General features: G+C 42.6%; 1 protein-coding gene across 2 annotated transcripts in view; it reads right to left on the bottom strand.

Annotated features, from left to right (window-relative positions):
• SLC12A2 (solute carrier family 12 member 2) overlaps nt 1-8,104 on the bottom strand; it is a 110,122-nt gene extending 102,018 nt beyond the window's left edge. For both annotated transcript variants that reach the window (XM_058737211.1, XM_058737205.1), the window contains exon 1: nt 7,217-8,104. In XM_058737211.1, coding sequence (XP_058593194.1) covers nt 7,217-7,963 — 747 coding nt within the window. In that variant the 5' untranslated portion in view covers nt 7,964-8,104. The remainder of the gene's footprint in view (nt 1-7,216) is intronic.
• Between the last annotated feature and the right edge of the window lie 10,088 nt (nt 8,105-18,192).

Genomic DNA, 18,192 nt, shown 5'->3' on the forward strand with positions numbered 1-18,192 from the left:
AAAAATCAAGCCTACCTTACAAAGTCACCTACCCTCCACAAAGCCCCAAAATGACTTATACAGTTAACTCTGTTAGAAACCACACTGTTGAAGGAACTAAGTGACACCAAAACAAAGAACCATCTCAGATGTTTCTATGATTCTCAACCTAGATGAATGTCTCATTAGTCAATGTTGAAAAACAGCATAGTGAAAATTTAAAGCAAGGAAATTTCAGAGCCCAAGGGCACTACAAATCACCTGTCATAATTAGCTTCTGCAGAGACAACATTCCACTAAGCTGTTTTTGCTTTTTAGATTTTTCCCACCTTCTAATTAGAAATCCCCAAGTTCTCTATCAGTACCCAGTTTTTCGTAACAGCTTTTAGACAGCACTGATACAGATTCTAGTAAAAAAACATCACAGGATAAAGGAGTCAGTGGCAGACGACAGCTTTCATATTTTAAATAAGAAAACATTGATATGTTTTTAACTTCAATTATTTTAAGTTGTTTTCATTGTTGTCCATCCCTCACTCCTTTGTTGCCCACTCCTTTGTACTCTGCTATATACTCTTTCTGAACAACTACTGATTCATGGCTTGACCTAAAATTTGAAGTATAAAAGCACATTTTTAAGCTACAAATTAAAACCCATTTTTAAGTACTATTATTTCACAAAGTAGAGGCTGTCATTTTGTTAGTGCCTGCCCCATGGTAGAACTAATTTGCACAATGAAACCAACTCTTGAATCCACTTCCCAAACCTGCTCTTTCCACAATCTTCCTCATCTCAAGTATCAACTCCATTCCAAACAGGGAACAAACCCTAGCATTAATCTTTCCATGCACCCGTCATGCAAACGATCAGCAAATCCCAACAATTCTATCTTTTAAATATACCTAGCACCTTAACACCTGTCATCACCTCAAACACCATTACTTTAGGCTTGCTCCTCACAACTGCTCTGACCTCCTCTCCTCTCTCTCCCTCTTTTTCCTCCAGTACTGCTGCCTTCTCTTATCTCAATCACCCCCGACACACTTCCACCTCAGGGTCATGGTGCTGTTCATTCATCTGCCTAGATTGCTCTTCTACCCCAAGTACCTGCAAGGGGTGATCCCTCATCTAGAGTCTGTTCGTGCCTCAGAGAAGCCCTCTCTGACCACTCTTATACAGCATTACCCCAGCCATCACCACCTTTAATTTTCTGCACAGTAATTACATCTGACCCATTTGCTTATTTTCTCTTAACACTAGAATGAAAGCTCCATGACTTGTCTCTGTTCATGGCTGTATCTCCAGCACTTAAAACAGTGCTGTTGCTGCTGGTGCTCAGTAAGGATTTGTTGAACAACTAAATCCATATTCATTTCACTTCAGCAAGGTATCAATAGGATTAGTACTGGAAACTTTCCAAACACATATATGAAACATGGAATTAAAATTTATTTAAAGGGCACCTGGGCGGTTCAGTTGGTTAAGTGTCCAACTCTTGATTTCCTGAGTTCAAGCCCTGTGTTGGGTTCTGCCCTGGCAAATTCTTACGATCCTCATGTTTGGGATTCTCGCTCGCTCTCTCTCTCTGCCTCTCCCCCTCCCCCACTTGTGCTATCTCTCAAATTAAATAAATTAAAAAAAATTATTTGAAACAAACACACTCAACACCAAAGAACCAAGAGGGGTGCATGGGTAGCTTAGTCAGTTAAGCATCTGACTTCGGCTCAGGTCATGATCTCATGATTGTGGGTTCGACCCCTGCATCAGGCTCTGTGCTGAATCTCAGAGTCTGGAGCCTTCTTTGGATTCTGTGTCTCCCTCTCTGTCTCTGCCCCTCCCCTGTTTGTCCTCTCTCTCTCAAAAAATAAAATATACATTAAAAAAAAAACAAACAAAAAAACAAGACACACTAGTCCAGTCTCATGGGATCGGGAAGACATCAGTTATGATAGCAATGTACAGTTCTACCACACTTTAAATCCCAAAGTTTATCTTTCCTTCTACCCAGGCAGGGTAGACTACCTGGGGGACTGTGTACAGTATTATGGAAAAACCAGCTTTCGCTTCAGGTGGCTTGGGTTAAGCAGGGTAGAGCCCCTGGCAAAAGTGTAAAATCTCTCAAGTTTGACTTTGCCATGTGCAAATATTTCTTATCAGGTTCCCACCTTTATTCAGTCCTGGCACTCTCCTACCCGCCCTCCCTTCCCAGGATGTGACCCATTCTTGTTCCTTCAGGAACCTTCAAGGATGCAAGCTATGTACTGAAGTAGTTAGTAGTGTGTGGAATTTCTTGTCCAAGAATAAATGCAACCCACTCAGAGAAGCAGCTACACGAGTACGTGGAAATAACATACTGTATGATGTTCTACGTAAATTCCTTGTTAAGAAGGAAGAACTACCTACCCTGACACATTCAATGAACAAATGTTTATTAAGTACCTATTCTCTGTATGGAGATAAATGAGACACAGGCCCATATCCTATGAAAGTGACAGTCATGTTCATCAATAATCACATTTTCACAAGCATTCCTCCTCATATCTCTCAGTTATATAATCATTCCACTTTAAGGAAGTCAGGGCAGAGGGATAATGTTGGTAATCTCCAACATGTCCCCCTCAACATCCCTGTCATCTCACAGCACGTCTGGGGAACAGGAAGGCAGAAGAGATCATAGTAAGAGAGAAGAGCTACTTACTATTTCTAAGCATTAGAGTGAGAAATCCCTGGGAGTGATTTCCAGTTGTATCACTTTCTATGAGTAGCAGTAAGTAATTTCTTCAGCTTCTGTGAACCCATTTTATCATGAATAACATGTGTAAGAACTGCTTCTGACACAATGTAGGAAAAATGAGTAAGCTCAGGGAGACATAAAAGACACTAAATGTAGTTCCTCCTCTTCTTATTAGGGAAAAAGGCTGTAACAGAGAGGCCATATGCAAAGTCTTGACATCCAACCACCAAAGGCTCTCAAGCTTTGACTAAGGACTACTGTGCAAAGGTAATTCTACCTTTAGAACTCTTTTAATAATGCTTTAAATCCAGTAGAAGCTATTATGGATTGTCTACCACCCAACTTTTCTACATTTGATCATCATGTTGTCCATCTGTAAGTGAAGTTGCCCATCAAATGCTTATTTGTTTGCCTTTCACTTTTAAATTTCTTCTTGTAGGGGCAAGGATCACTACTTTGGATTCATTTTTTGAAAAACATTAAAAAAAAAATCAATTCCTGGCATCAGCACTGAAGAGTTTCTGGCATCTTTAAAACTCTTCTCTCAGCTTCCCTGACATTGCTATCCTGGCTATTTCTCACCAGCCTAGCAGCTCCTTCTCACTTCCCCTTGCTCTCGTCTCCTCAACTTCTAACAGACTTACACATTCCCTATTCCCAACCCCGGACCCTATTTCCTTTTTTTTTTTTTTTTAACGTTTATTTATTTTTGAGAGAGAAAGAGAGAAACTGCGCACATGCACCTGCACGGGAGAGGGGCAGAAGAGGGAGACAGAGTACCCCAAGCAGGCTCCATGCTGACAGCAGAGCCGGATATGTGGGGCTCGAATCCACAAACCGTGAGATCACGACCTAAGCCAAAGTTGGACACTTAACGGACTGAGCCACCCAGGCGCCCCTCCCCGACTCAAATTCTTTTCTGTTATCCTCCCACTCTACTGAAGTCATTTCAAGTCCATGACTTCAGCGCGTGTGTGCGCGTTCTCTTTCTCTCTCTCCGTATATAGACACACATATATATTTTTGTTGTATACGCACACGTATATACACATGTATACACATATACATGTACACATACCTGCGTGTGTATGTACATATGTGTATATACATACATATACATAAAGTTTATGTAGATATAACATGTATTCAGCCCCCCTCCCTCAATATGACTCTTGGGCTAATTATCTTACCAGCTCAAGATACTACTCAAAACACAATTCTCTCTTTCCCCTCTCATATCTAGTCCTTCCCCTGGGTTGGCCACCTCAGGCAATGGTGGCACCATCTACACAGTTACTCAAGTCCAAAACTGGGGAATCTGCTTCTCTTTCACTCCCATATCCAATGCACCTGCATGCAACTCATTCTGCCACCAACTGCTATTATCTGTAACTCAGTAATAGCTTGGGTCTCCCTGCTTCCACTGTTGCCCCTGCCAATCCATTCTTTATCCAGCAGCCAGAGATGTTCAAACCAAACAGATCATGTTGCTACCTCATGAAAAATCCTTCAAGAACTTGCCACTGTATCTATAATAAAATCTTCTACTGGCCTCTTGATAGTTCTTTGGACATACCACTCTCTTCCCCTCACTATATTCACATATACTGTTCCCTAGGCCTGGAATGCTGTTCTGCCCTATCATTAACTTACCCTCTAGGTTTTAGCTCGATGTCACATTTCTTGAAAAAAAGCCTTCCCAACTCCAATATGATCAGGTCCCATTATATCCTTACTAGACCCTACATCTTTCTTACATAACACTGCAAATAAAGTTGGTAAAACTATGTTATTTGTGCAACTATTTGGTTACGGTATATCTAGGCACAATATCTGTTTTGCTAACCACTGCATCAACCCACAGTACCAATAGCCAGGTGGCCAATACCTAACAAATTCCTGTCTCCAATAAATATTTGATAAATGGAAAAACTCATGAGTCCTGGCTCTACAATGGCTGCATAAGACAGCAAGATGCAGCATGAATATTTATTTCACTTCATTTGGATTTTTAGGGAAAAAACGTTTAAGTCACAGTGGTGGGCAAAGAAAGGAATTCAAGTAGAAGACTGAGAATATAGTTCTTTCTTCTAATAAGGATCTAGAGCTCTTGTCTTTTACTTCTTTTGTCCTGCTATAGAACATGGCACAGAGTTAGATCCAGTTAAGGTAGGTTCTTAAGCACTCAGTGACCAAAGCAGCCTACAGGACACTGATCAAGCGCTAGAATTCAATGTTACAGAATTCTAAATATTATGATTCATTGAGGGCTAGAAGTTTAGAAGAGATTTTATGCAGGTAAAAGTAAATCTAGACTGGGTGATAAACAACCTTTTGGGATCTAGTCAAACTAGATGTTATAACCCCTTTCCTGCCCTCCTTCAACAGTGGTATATCTCTATATCCACATCTGTATTCCTTAACGTGACATGTTTCTTCAGTCCATTTGCTAAATTCTAAACAAAATTATCTTCCATAGGAGATTCTATGCTTAGTTAACCTAACATACCTTTTTCACTGACCATAAAGGAACCAAGGGGCAGAAGGTAAAAACAAAAACAAACAAAAACTATAAAGAACTCATTATACCACCTGTTGCATAAATGAACTATGAACATAACATTTTATATACTATATTCATCTAATAAAGTAGAAATTAAGAGAATCCTAGAGTTTATGTACTTTCTGAAGGACCAACATGTATCAAATAATAACTATACTAGCCATTATTTTCCAGGCACTGAACACGGGCCTTGATGTTCATTTCTTTCTAATCTTCAAAATGAAATCTTCAAAATAAGCAGGAGAGGAGGCTGAAAAGGTTGAGTGGTTTCTTCAACTACACAGCTAACAATACAGGTGTTCTTTTTAAGACACTGTAAACTGATCAAAAGCTCCCAAACACAAACCCTCAAGTTTTGGAGAACTCGAAGTGCTTTGCCATTCAGACAATTTTATAGGATGCTTACAAGTCCAAGGTCTATAACATACTTCCATTTAAAAACCCTTGTTAACACTTATGGGTAAATTTAGACTGCTTTACTACTAAACTACTCAGCTTTGGTGTTATCTGAAATACAGCTTTATGATTTTTTAAATAATAAAAATGCTGTAATAAAAGAGAAATTACCACCTACACATCTACTTTACAAAGATGTATAGTTTTGAAAGGGTAAAAATAATAAATTTGAAAGAAAGTATAGAAGTGTAAGTGTTTTAAAAATCATTTTTCTTCGATATGACAAAATAGCAGAATGGAATAACAGGAGTAGTATTATCGAAAGCTAAATGATGTCAGGCGTTTAAAGAGTCACTAAGCACTAAGGATTGGGACCTCTATAATTATTTCAAACTGTATGAATGTTACATTATCAAACACTAAGACAAGTATAGTCTTGTATGAAATGACTGTATGAGATCAAATAATCACATCCAAAAGAAATTACATACTTTCTGTATTTAAACTTTTCCACATTTGCATTCACAATATCTCATCGATATAATCATCATATACTTGTTAAAGTGGAAATCAAGTAATCCGAACTCATAAAAGTTAAATATTAATCAAATCTCAAAGAGTTGAGGTTATCTCAAAATAATAATATTGGGCCCTGAAGAAATAAAAATCATATGTGGCCATAAAAAAACAGAATTGCAGACATCAATCGACCTTACAGGGATGGTTTTCTGTTCACTAAGTGTAACCAGTTACACAGGACCCCAGAAGTTATGGACATCCTTCATAGAAAAAACCAATTCTCTTGTTTCTCTTTCTCAGTTTCTTTCTCTGCCCTCCCCCTATTTTGGACTTTGCGTTCCCCCGACCCCCGGTAATCTTTTTATATAGTCCTCTCCAAAAATTTACGTAATAAAAAATAGATTTATGCCATTATCAGGAACAGCATATCTCAATATCTGTATAATCCTTTGCATAGTCAAGATAGTAGGTTTCAGCTTTAATAATTCATAGACTATAATAAACACATCCGGTTAAGATTCTCCCTTCAAACACTAGCGTTCCCATCTCTCGAGACCCCCAGTGGGTGTACATAAGCCATACAATACAACCTTTAAAAAGGGCGCAGATGGTAGGTGCTCTCCCCTCTCTCCCCAGAGACATCCTCACCTAAACCTCCCCGCACATTCCCTTTAAGGACAAGCACGACTGTCATTCAGAGGGATGGTGACTGTTAAAGCGTGGGTGAGAAAAAGTATACAGGAGACACACAAGTGGATGGTGAAGGTTGTTACATGCAGCCTCTCTTCCATTACCTAACTAGCTTAACCCGCTGCAAACTTTTATGAGATTAAGTTACATTCCTCTGCAATTCCACCCTTGACAGCTGACTGCTGAGAAGCCAACGGAGTCGTGCACGTCCATTCCCGCCACCTCACCCGTGGCCAGCCGGCGGCCACATCCCCCCGGTCAAGGAGGACCAGTGGCTGGGGAAAGAGGGAGGACTGGTGAGAGGGATGCAGGGAGAGGGGCCGGGTGAGCTCACCTTTTCAAGCTCATCATGGAGTTCAGCCAAGCTGGGCCGGAGTAGCTTCTCGCCCAGCTGCGCCGCGGTGTGCCGGTAGTGATCGATCCTGGGCACGGCGTCCATGGTGTTGTGGCCGAAGGTGCGCAGGTAGTAAGTGTTGGTGTGGGTGTCATAGTAGTAGTGCTGGTGGTGCCCACTGCCGCCGCCGCCGCCCGAGTGCAAGCTACTGCCCTCGCTCAGCACCGTGTCCCCGCCGTTCTGGAAGCTCACGTTGGGCCCTTCGCCTCCGACCCCCGCCGCATCCGACAGGCTCTCGTCGGCGGATGAGGAGGCAGCCGGGTCCACGAAGTTTACGCGGAAGCGGCCCTTGGCTTCCTCGCTGCCTTTGCCTGGTGCGCTTTCGCCTGGTGCGCTTTCGCCGCTAGCTTTCCCGTCCGCTGGGGTCTCCTTGCCCCCAGCCCCGGCACCAGCCGCCGCGGCCGCCGCAGCCCGCCCGGCGTTCTCGGAAACCAGGTCCACCTGGAAGCGGCTCTGACTCGGGGTGGGCCCCAGGGGTCTGCCCAGTCCGTCCCCAGCCGCCGCGGCGCCCTCTCCGCGGACCCCGCCGCCGCCCCGGCTCGCGGCCGCAGCATCCTCGGACGCTGAGGGCACGGCCGTGCCAGGCAGGTCCACCGCGGCGGCGGCCAGCGCGGCAGCTGGCGGCGTCTCACCGACCCCGGGAAGCCTCGGGGCGCCGGAGGAGGGCGCCGTGGGCCCCGGTTCCATCGCCGCCCGACCCCCGGCAGACTCGGAGAGCCTGGCGGACGTCGCGGGCTGCAAGCCCTCCGCGCCCCCCGCCGGCGGTGCCTGCGGCCACGACGCCAGGTGACGGAATTGCTCGCCCCTCCACCCGCCAGTCGCCGCCGCTAGCCCGGACCGGCACAAACGCCGCCGGCAGTCGAGTCGGCGCGCGAGTGCAGTGGGCGCGGGGCGGGCCCCGCTGTTTAAAGCCTCGGCGGGGCCGCAGCGGTGGCGGCTCCGGCTGCAGCACGCGGGAGGCGGGGTCGGCTGCTCCTCCGCCCCTCAGCCCGCCCACCCGCGGTCCCGCAGCGTCGCGCGGCAGACGCTCCCTCGGCGTCCCGGCCCTCCCGGGTTTCGGCGAGACCCCACGCGAGAGCTGCCTGCGCGAGGAACGCCTCCGTCCAGTCCGCGCCGGGCCTCGGCAGCGCGAGCAGCACCGGCAGCGCGCTCAGGGAGCAGGCGCGGCGGCGCACCGCCTCACCGCCGTCACCGGGATCTCCGCGCCGCTACCTCCTCTTCCGTCGCCCTCCTCCCACCCCTCCACCTCCTTCCCCCGCCCCCTCTGCGGCGAAGAGGAGAGGGCCCCCGGCCGCCTCCCTCTCTCCCCGCCCCTGGGGCTGCACGTCAATGGGCCGGCAGCCCAGGCCTCGGCGGAGCAGCCTGCGGACGGCGTCCGGCCCGGCGGGTGAAGGGGCTGCCGAGTCCTGCTTCGGCGCACGCCGATTGCTGATGCTCCCGCGGCAGTTGCCACTACAGCAGCGGCTCCAGGAGCGCTCTCTCTCTCTTCGATTTCTCTCTCTCTCTCTCTGTCTCTTTTTTTTTAAGTTCTGAGCTCGCAGTACTTGGGCTGCGCCGGCGAGATCTCGCGAGATGCGGCAGGGCCGCTTCACCTCAGGCGTGTGGTACCCGAGGCGGTGCTAGAGCTGCCGGCCGCCCCCCGCTCCCGTGGGTGATGCCGGGGGCTTTCCCGTCGGGCCCGCAGGTGCTTCCGGAGTGGCCGCCGAGGGGCGCCCCGAGGCGAGGTCCGCTCGCTGCTCCGGCCCGCCGCGACTGCCGGCCCTCACCCCAGGCCTGAGCCTTAGGGGGAGGCAGGATTTCCTCTGTGCAGCTTTTGAGGCGGTCGACTCCCCGCCTGGCCGCGTTAGATTTGCATAACCAGAAACTCATTCCAGTGGAGATGCAGTGGGTGTGTCCACGCTTCGATGACACCTTTATTTTAAAAGCTGTGATGTTTGAAGGTGAGAAGGGAGCTTAGTGGTGATACGTTATCGTTTCGAGGCGATTCTTAACTTGAGGCATTTCCAGAAAGTAAAGGAAGCTCAGCTCGGAAGTGAATACACAAAAGTAACTAACTGTAGAGCAGTGACTAACCGTGGAGCGCTCACCGGGAACTTTGGGCTTGATTTAGGTTGTGAGGAATTCCTGTTTTCCTCCTCTCCTCCGCAAGCCTGGTTTCTCTTCTGTGAAATGTAGAGGAATATCGTGATTTTGCAACTTTCTTAGCTGCAGAATCTATTTTTAACCTAAATTCTATCCCCAGCCCCACGTAAAAGCAGCTAACAGCAACGAATGGTTTCTTCGAGCCCTTGTCTTTTATTTATGCTTGCGTATTTAAAATTTTATCTCTGGGTTTAAACACCATCCTTTGCTGAACCCTGAAAACACGACCAAAGAGCCGCGGAGCTTGCAGGGTTCTTTGGAAATGTTGTGAAGAAAGTTGGCAACCAGGGAGTTTTCAGGAAATTGTGATACCCGTGATCTTATCTGACCTTTGCAACTTTTCTTCTACATTTATTATTTCTGTTGTAAAAAATGGAGACAGGAAGGAACCACTTTTGAATCCTGTAGCGACAGTTTTTAAAGTCCTTCTTGAGCTTTAGCGATAGTAGGAGAAAACCAGAAGAGGCCAGAAAAATCAGGCAGTCCTTAAAGCAGTGCAGTTTCTACAAGGGCATTGCTGCCTTAGTAGCAGATCTGTGTGGTAGGGATGCTAATTTGGTAGCTCTCGGGATTCCTTATTCATTGAGCTGAACAAATGGTAAGCACCTACTATGCGGTGCTCTGTGTTTTGAGGGTGTGACAGTGAGCAAAGCAGACAGTCGCTTCTCATGGAAATCGTAGTCTCCCTTGGGAGAGAGAGAGAGACAATAAAGACAAATAGATAAAACGTATAGCAAGCGAGTAGTGAGTGCAGAGGAAGGAGAATGGGATATGTGTGTGAGATGGAGGTGGCAAAATTTGTCATGGAAGGGCCCCACTGAGAAGGCGACGTTTGAATGATGGAGTTCTATGTATATTTGGGAAAATACTGTTCTAGGGAGAAGAAAAGCAAAGACCGAAAGGTGAGAATATTCCTGACATGTTCATGGAATTAGATACAGCCCTGTGTGGCAAAAGCTGTTTGAAGGGATGGGAAGAATCAAAAGCAATTGTGTTGGAGAGTTTAGGGGTTGGAAGCGGTATAGACCAGAATGGACCCCCCCCCCCCCATTGGCTCTTGGAAGGACTTTGGCTTTTAATTTGAGTGAGATGGTATATTGGTTTCGACTGGCATAACACAGTACCGTAGATTGGGTTGCTTAAATAACAGAAATTTATTTCCTTACAGTTCTGGAAGCTAGAAAGTCTAGGATCAGGGTGCCAGTATGGGCAGCTTCTGGAAAGGGCTTTCTTCCTGGCTTACAGACCTTGCAGTCTTTTCACTGTGTCCTCACTTGGTGGATAGAGAACTCTGGTGTCTCTTCCTATAAGGGGACCATTTTCATCTAATCAGTGCTCCACCTTTATGACCTCATTTAATTTTAATCATTTCCAAAAGGCACTATCTCCAATACAGTTAGCTGAATTAGGGCTCTCACATATGGATTTGGGTGGGAAGGTCACTTTAGTTCCTAGCAGATGGCAAGTTATTGGAGTGTCTGAGTTGAGGAATGACATGATTTGACATATATTTAAGACATGAACCTAACTGCCTTGTAAATATACAAGAAGGTAAGTGGTGGGGCCAAAGAAAGAAACAAGGAGATGTTAAGAGGCAACTCAGCAATCCAAGAGGTGATGGTATGGCTTTGGCCATAATGGGTAGTAGTGAAAATGGGGGTGGGAGGGAAGTGGTTGAATTAGGGAAGCAATAGAATTTTTTGATAGATGTGGAGGGTGAAAGGGAATCCACCTTTGGGCCTGAGCAACTGAAAGAATCGCGTTACTATTTTCTGAGATGGAGGAGATGTTGAATAGAGCAGGGTTGGGTAGGAGGCATATCGGGAGCTCAGTCTGAGATATCCATTGGAGGAAACAAATACATGTATAGCAATTAATAGTAGTCACTCATAGAAATGTGTAATTGCAAGCTGAGAAGTTCTAGGACAGAGAGGAACATAGTACAATGAGAATGCAAAATACGGGGGCCAGACTTAGTGAGGGAGGAAGTGACTTTTCAGCTGAGGTCTGAAGGGTGAGAACTTGCAGGAGTGGGGGGAGGGGTTCAAAAAAGAGTAATATTGTGGGCAAAAGCCCTCATGGACTGAACATGGCCTAAGGAGCTTGAGGCCAGTTTGGTTAAAGCATGGAGATTAAGAGACAAGAGTAGTAAGAGATGACTCTATTCTAAAAGCCCTACACAACCATTAAGGGGTTTCCAGGGAGGTAGAGGGGGACATGACCAGATTTAAATTTATTAAAAGTCTCTCTAGTGATTTTGTGGCAGGAGATTGTGGAGAGGGGCAAGAATAAGAAAGGATACAATTTCAGTAATCTAGGCAGAAAATGATAGCAGTACCACTAGCTAACGTTTATACAGAACTTGTCCTAGATTCTGTGCTTGACTCTGCATTCATAATCTTATTTAATTCTTACAACAACACTATGAAGAAAATCCTAGCATTGCCCCCATTTTACAGATGAAAAACTTGGTTAAGGGAAAAAAAGGTTAAGTAACTTGTCTGAGGTCACTCAGCCAAAATGCATATTTGAATTCAGAGAGATGTCTTCACTAATCAAGCTATGCTCGTTTGGATTGTGTGGGATGCACGGGAGATGATGAAGGTGAAAATTTGAGAGGTACTTAAGGGGGTTTAAGGAATGAAAGATAATAAAGTATGCATTTTCTAACTATGTACCTGGGGTTAGATGATGGTGACATGAGTGAGGAAATGAACATTCTAAAACTAGGTTTGGAGATGACTATGAGAAATTTGGTCTAGAGCATATTGTGGCTGAGATACTTTTGAAACATCTAAATGGAAAAGTATTTGGCTACATGGGTTTTGGGCTCACAGGAAAAGTTTGTATGACAGAGTACAGATGTGGGGATCTTCTGCAAGTAGACGCCATGGACACAAATAAGATCACTTAGGGAGATGGTGTAGAGCAGCACTGTACAACAGAACTTTCTGCAGTGATAGAAATGTTCTATATCACTGCTGCCCAGTATAGTAACCATGAGCCACTTGTGGCTCTTGAGCACTTGAAATGCCTAGTGCAACTGAGGAACTGAAAATTTAATTTTATTGAATTTCTTAAGTAGCCCCCTGAACTAGTAGCTACCATATTGAACAACATAGATATAATAGGGCTCAAAAGAAGGCCTAGAGTCCAGCCTTGTGTAATTCCAACATGTAAAGACTAGATAAAAAGGAGGAGTGGCCTGAAAGTTGAAAAGAAAACCAGATGAAGTCATTCTTAAAGTAAGATTAGCTGTATTAAACTGGGCCAAGAGATGGAGACAGATGAAAAGTAGTAATAGATTGAATTTAGTACCATGTATTAGCCAACATAATGGGAGGGTAATGGTGGGGAGCAAGGGTTCCAGGAAATATAATCAAACTGTGCATGTGAAACTTGTAGAAACACTATCAGGATACAACATTTGTTTATTAGATTTACCGTGTGTCAATTTAGAGGCTAACCATCAAGAGAACAGACTACTTGTCAAGTGGCATGAGGGAGTACTCCAATCGTTTTGCTCATTTTCCCCTTTCGTCAGAAAGTTAGCCTGTGGCATTGTGTGTGCAATGTATTTGCTAGTGTGTAGTGAATGTACTTAGAATTTTAGGACGAGAAGAGACTTAGGTTATTATTCCAAGCCTCTCAGTTAACAAATGCAAAAAATCCTAAAAGGAGGCATAGATTATGTTAGACCTACAACTCTTCATACCTGCAGCTTTAGAATATGTGAGATACAAAGACATGTGGAGCCTTTGAAATCAGCCTTTTTTCTTTTTTTTTTTTTACAATGGGTTTTACTTGAATATATTGTGTGTCCTCACATTCTATGTGGTTATTGCTTTTTCTTTTTTACTGGCTGTCATTCTGCATACAGATTAGGCCAGTGGTATTTCTCTTGACAAATAAAGTAATTATCCTATTATGGGGAAAAAAAAGTTACCCTAGAGAAGCTTGTTTATGCTGTAAATGTCATAATTTTGTTTTCTTACTCAAGTCCCAATCACATTCTTATTTAAAAATTTATATTTGTAAGTTATATCTTTCTAAAAAGAGAGCTCAAGGTTTTATTGAGTTTAAATCTTATCCCAGCTATAAGCCCATAACACATTTAAAATAAACCTGGTCAAAATCTTTTTTTCATTCCCCATTTCCGCCTATGAATACCTGTATTTGTCATAAAACTAATCAAGGAAATCCCTTTCACTCAAATTTTGTATTGAAAAAGTTATTTTTCTCTCTGTACTGATTTACTTTTAATACTTAAAACTCTGCGGGTGGTGAACATTTGCAAACTTTGAAGTTCAAAATTGTTACCAAATACTAATATATGAAGGAAATACTTTTACAGAATAGTGTAGTGGTTACAAGCATGCTCTTAGCCAAACTATTTGGATTTGACTCTTAGCTTCAAGCGCACCTCGTCATGTGACTTGGGCTAGTGTGACCCCTGTGCCTCAGATTTCTCCTTTGTAAATAGGGATAATAATGGTAGCCATCTCCTAGACTTATGAGGATTACATTAATTGCTACCTGTATCGTGCTTAGAACAGTGCCAGACACATGGTAAGCCCTACTGTATACAAACATTAAATATTTCATTCAAAAATAAGAAACAGTAGTAAGTTGAAACTTTTAAATTGTATCTTTTTTTATGGATGTGTCCTGTTTATTTTTAAAATTTTGTTTTTGGGAGGCATTTAAGTGATTTTTAGTTTAGTTTTTTTTTTTTTTTTTTTTTTTTTTTTTAATGTTTATTTATTTTTGAAGGAGAGAGAGAGACAGAGCTTGAGTGTGGCAGGGGCAGAGAGAGGGAGACAGAATCTGAAGCAGGCTCCAGGCTCTGAGCTGTCAGCACAGAGCCCAACCCAGGGTTCAAAATCACGAGCTGTGAGATCCTGACATGAGCTGAAGTCTTAAAGCTTAACTTCTTAACGCTTAACCGACTGAGCCACCCAGGTGCCCCCAGAGTTTGTATAGTTTTAAAGCATTTGTTAGTAACATTTTGCTGCCACTTATTTGAAAGATGGAATAACACCCTAGGCTGAGGATTTATCCTGTATTCACCTTAAGTCCATTTTTTCCTCCTATTGGGTGGGCCCTTTTAAACTGTTTGTTACTAAAACCATTGTATACTAAATATATTACTGAAGTATGCTATAGTGATGTTTTGTCTGTATTCACTGTGTTTACTATACTTTCAAAATAATAGAATTTAATAGCATTACACACCAACACTTAAAAAATACACACAGGGCAGGGGCAGGGGGGGTGCAGCCTGGATGGTTCAGTCGGTTGAGCGCCCAACTTCAGCTCAGGTCAAGGTCTCGAGATTTTTGAGTTCAAGCCCCACGTCAGGCTTGCTGCACAGAGGCTGTTTCACATCCTCTGCCTCCCTCTCTCTCCGCCCCTCCCCTGCGGTGCATGTGCCCATGCTCTTTCTCTCTTTCGCTCTCTCCCAAAAATAAATATTTTTTTAAAAAGTACACACCTAGAGGTGCCTGGGTGGCTCAGTTATTGAGTGTCTGACTCTTGATTTTGGTTCAGGTCATGATCTTGTGGTCGTAGAATCAAGCCTCAGCTGGGGTTCCATCCTGAGCCTGGAGCCTGCTTAAGATTGTTTTTCTCCCTCTCCCTCTGCCCCTCCTTCCACCTCTTCCCATCTGTCTCTCAAAAAAACAAAAACAAAAAAAACCAACCTTGTTATTTAGTTTAATTGCTTCCCCCCCCCCCCGTGGAGTCAAATATTATAATGTATCCCATAACTAAATTCCATATTCCCTTCATTTTTAATGAAAAATGTCTAATTTTTTATCTTCTATTATATTCATTAATGATTAATCCATTTCATTTTCAAAAAACTGTAAGAATAATTGAGATATGTTTATATAATTGTTTAGGATGCCTGAAATCTAAGACCATAAACATGGAAGGGAACTCCAGGTGCTTGGATGGCTCAGTCACTTTAGTGTCCAACTCTTGATTTTAGCTCAGGCCATAATCTCACAGTGTGAGATTGAGCCCCACATCAGGTTCTGCCCTGGGTGTGGAGTCTCTCTCTGTCTCTCTCTCTCTCTCTCTCTCTCTTTCTCTCTCTCTCTCTCCCTCTCCCTCTCCCTCCCCCCCTTTCTCTGCCCCTCCCCCACTCACAGTAAATAAATTATTAAAAATGTTAAAAACAGTCATGGAAGGGATCTTAAGGATTATGTAGCAAGCCCCTACTTTGAAAAATAGAATAGTTATTCTACCATTGACACACACACACACACACACACAGAAAACACTTTTTTAAAAAAATGTTTAAGTAATCTTTATACCCAACATGGGGCTTGAACTGACAACCCTGAGATCAAGAGTCACATGCTCCACTGACTGAGTCAGCCAGACCCCCCCCCCCCAAAAAGCGTTTTTTTCTTGAGTAACATATTTTAACGATTCCAAGTTCTTATAGCCATAATATTAGACATGTAATACACACTCAAATATATTATTTGAGAACAGGACATTCTTCCTAATGGCCAAACTAAATTCTTCTAATAATTCAGAGTTTTTGCCTCTTGTCCTATTCTTCAGGTGTTATGGTAACCCATGAAATGTAAGGTTACTTTTTGTTTTATTTTCTAAATGATTTCCTCTTACATGTCATTATAGAGCCCAATATTTGAGTACATAATTATTTTTATTACTTTTCTCTGGGCCCTTTCCAAGTAATTTAATCTTCCTTTAAATGTAGGCCAAAACTGTTAGGTTCAATATTCCAGTTAAAAAAACAACAACTGATGATTGTAAAGGTAAAGACAGATTTTTATAGTTGAAGTAATTGTTTTTACTTGAAACTGGGCTTTCACGTCAGACTTCAGATCTGGCACCAAATGTCAACTCTTTTGATTGGTCAAAAAATGTTTTCAGTTTTTTAAGAAATTTGAACTGAAAGTATACTTCTATTTCCACCAATTTCCAAAGACATGAAATTTTGGAATGTAAATTAAAAATTTCATATTTATGAGGTCCATTAATTAGACATTTTTCTAATTATAACAGTAATATGTTTAATATAGAAGTCATAGGAAATATAAAAGAAATATACTTGTAATGCATCACCCTAATATAACATTTACCTTTTGGTTTTAAACAATTTTTATGTCTTTTATAATTTTTAAAACTTACCAATTACGTGAACATCTTTCTGTATATATAAATATCTTGCAACTGTATTATTCCTAATGGCTTCATAATATTTCTTCATTTGAATTTATCGTAATTTACTGAATCTATCCTTTTTTTGAATGTTTATTTCCTTCCTTTATGAACATAACAAACAATACTGAATTGCTTTGTGCATATGTCTTTCTTCATAATTGATTATTATTTCCTTAGGATAAATTCCTAGAAGTGAAATTGCAAGGTATGTGTATTTTTAAAGCTTCTGGCATACAATCCAAGATTGATTTTCCAAAGCTTTTATCAGTGTATTTTTCTATCAGCATTCTACTTGAGTGCCTGTTTCCCTCCACCCTTACAAATTCTGAGAAGAATCTTCTTATCTTTGTCAATCTGATTAGCAAAAAATGGTTTAATTTTCAGATCATTGATTGCTGGTGAGGGTGAACTTGTTAAAGTTTATTAATCTTATATACATATATCTGAATTGCCTCTTGGTATATATAGTAGACTGTTGATGTATCCTGGAAGTCTGGCTTCCATCCTGCATTTTTGTGGTAATAGCATATAAATACATTTTTTTTTTTTTGCAGGGTATGGGAATGACTGCTCTGTGCAGTTTTGAAGGATATAATATTCAAGGACCTTGCCTACCCCAGCCAATTGTGAGCACATTAACAAATGTACCATCTGGCTCTCCCAAGAGTTTTGACTTTTGAATGATGCAAAGTCAGAAAATAAGTCCAGTTGCTAGGACTATTAGCTGCTCATGCCTCAGTGCCTCCCTCTGGAGAGAACTGCCTTGCCTGGGAGCAGTCCAAAGTCCAAGGCCGGACTAGCTAAAGGGACAGTACTAAGGCCACCATTCTATTTGGGACTCTAATGAGCACCCTGTAGGACTGGCTGAGGCTTCAGCTGCATCCTCACTGTGCGTCTGCTTCTCCCTCTGCCCAGTCCTGCCTTCCTCGTTTGATTGAGGGTGTATCTCCTGAGAGCACTTCCCAGCCAACCTTCTCTATGCCATCTTCCATTTCTGCCTGCTTCCAGAGACCTGCCCATTCATTCCAGTGGCAGCATTCAGGGAAAACTGCATAGTAGTTCATGCTGCCAAAACCCTCCTAAACTACTTCTGTTGTCCTTTCTAAATCTGGTCCTTCCTTTTAGACTTCCCATAATTTACACATAATTCACTTTACGTTAACCATGGTTGGTTCCTATGACTTGCAACCAAGAATCAGTATTTAGACAACGTTCTTTGCCATTTTACTGATGTGTTTTACTAATCGATTTTAAGAACTGTTTATGTATCACGTGCATAAGCCTTAAACTAAATTGATTCTCTTTCATTTTTCAGTTGCATTATAATTTTGTTCATGTAGTGTTGACATTCAGTTATTTTAAAAATGTATTGCCATTAAGTATCTCAACCATTTTCTCTATGATTTTTGCCTTTGATGTAATGTTTAGACAGGTCTTTGCCATCATGGGCTCATGTACATAAAATTAATATGTTTATATGTTTCAATTTATGGTTTTATTTTTAATCCCCTAACTCTTACAACATTTATTTGTGCTTTAGGATGAGGCAATGGTTTAACAATTTTCTACAA

This window comes from Neofelis nebulosa, chromosome 1, assembly GCF_028018385.1.
Source record: "Neofelis nebulosa isolate mNeoNeb1 chromosome 1, mNeoNeb1.pri, whole genome shotgun sequence".
NCBI classification, from domain to species: Eukaryota; Metazoa; Chordata; class Mammalia; order Carnivora; family Felidae; genus Neofelis; species Neofelis nebulosa.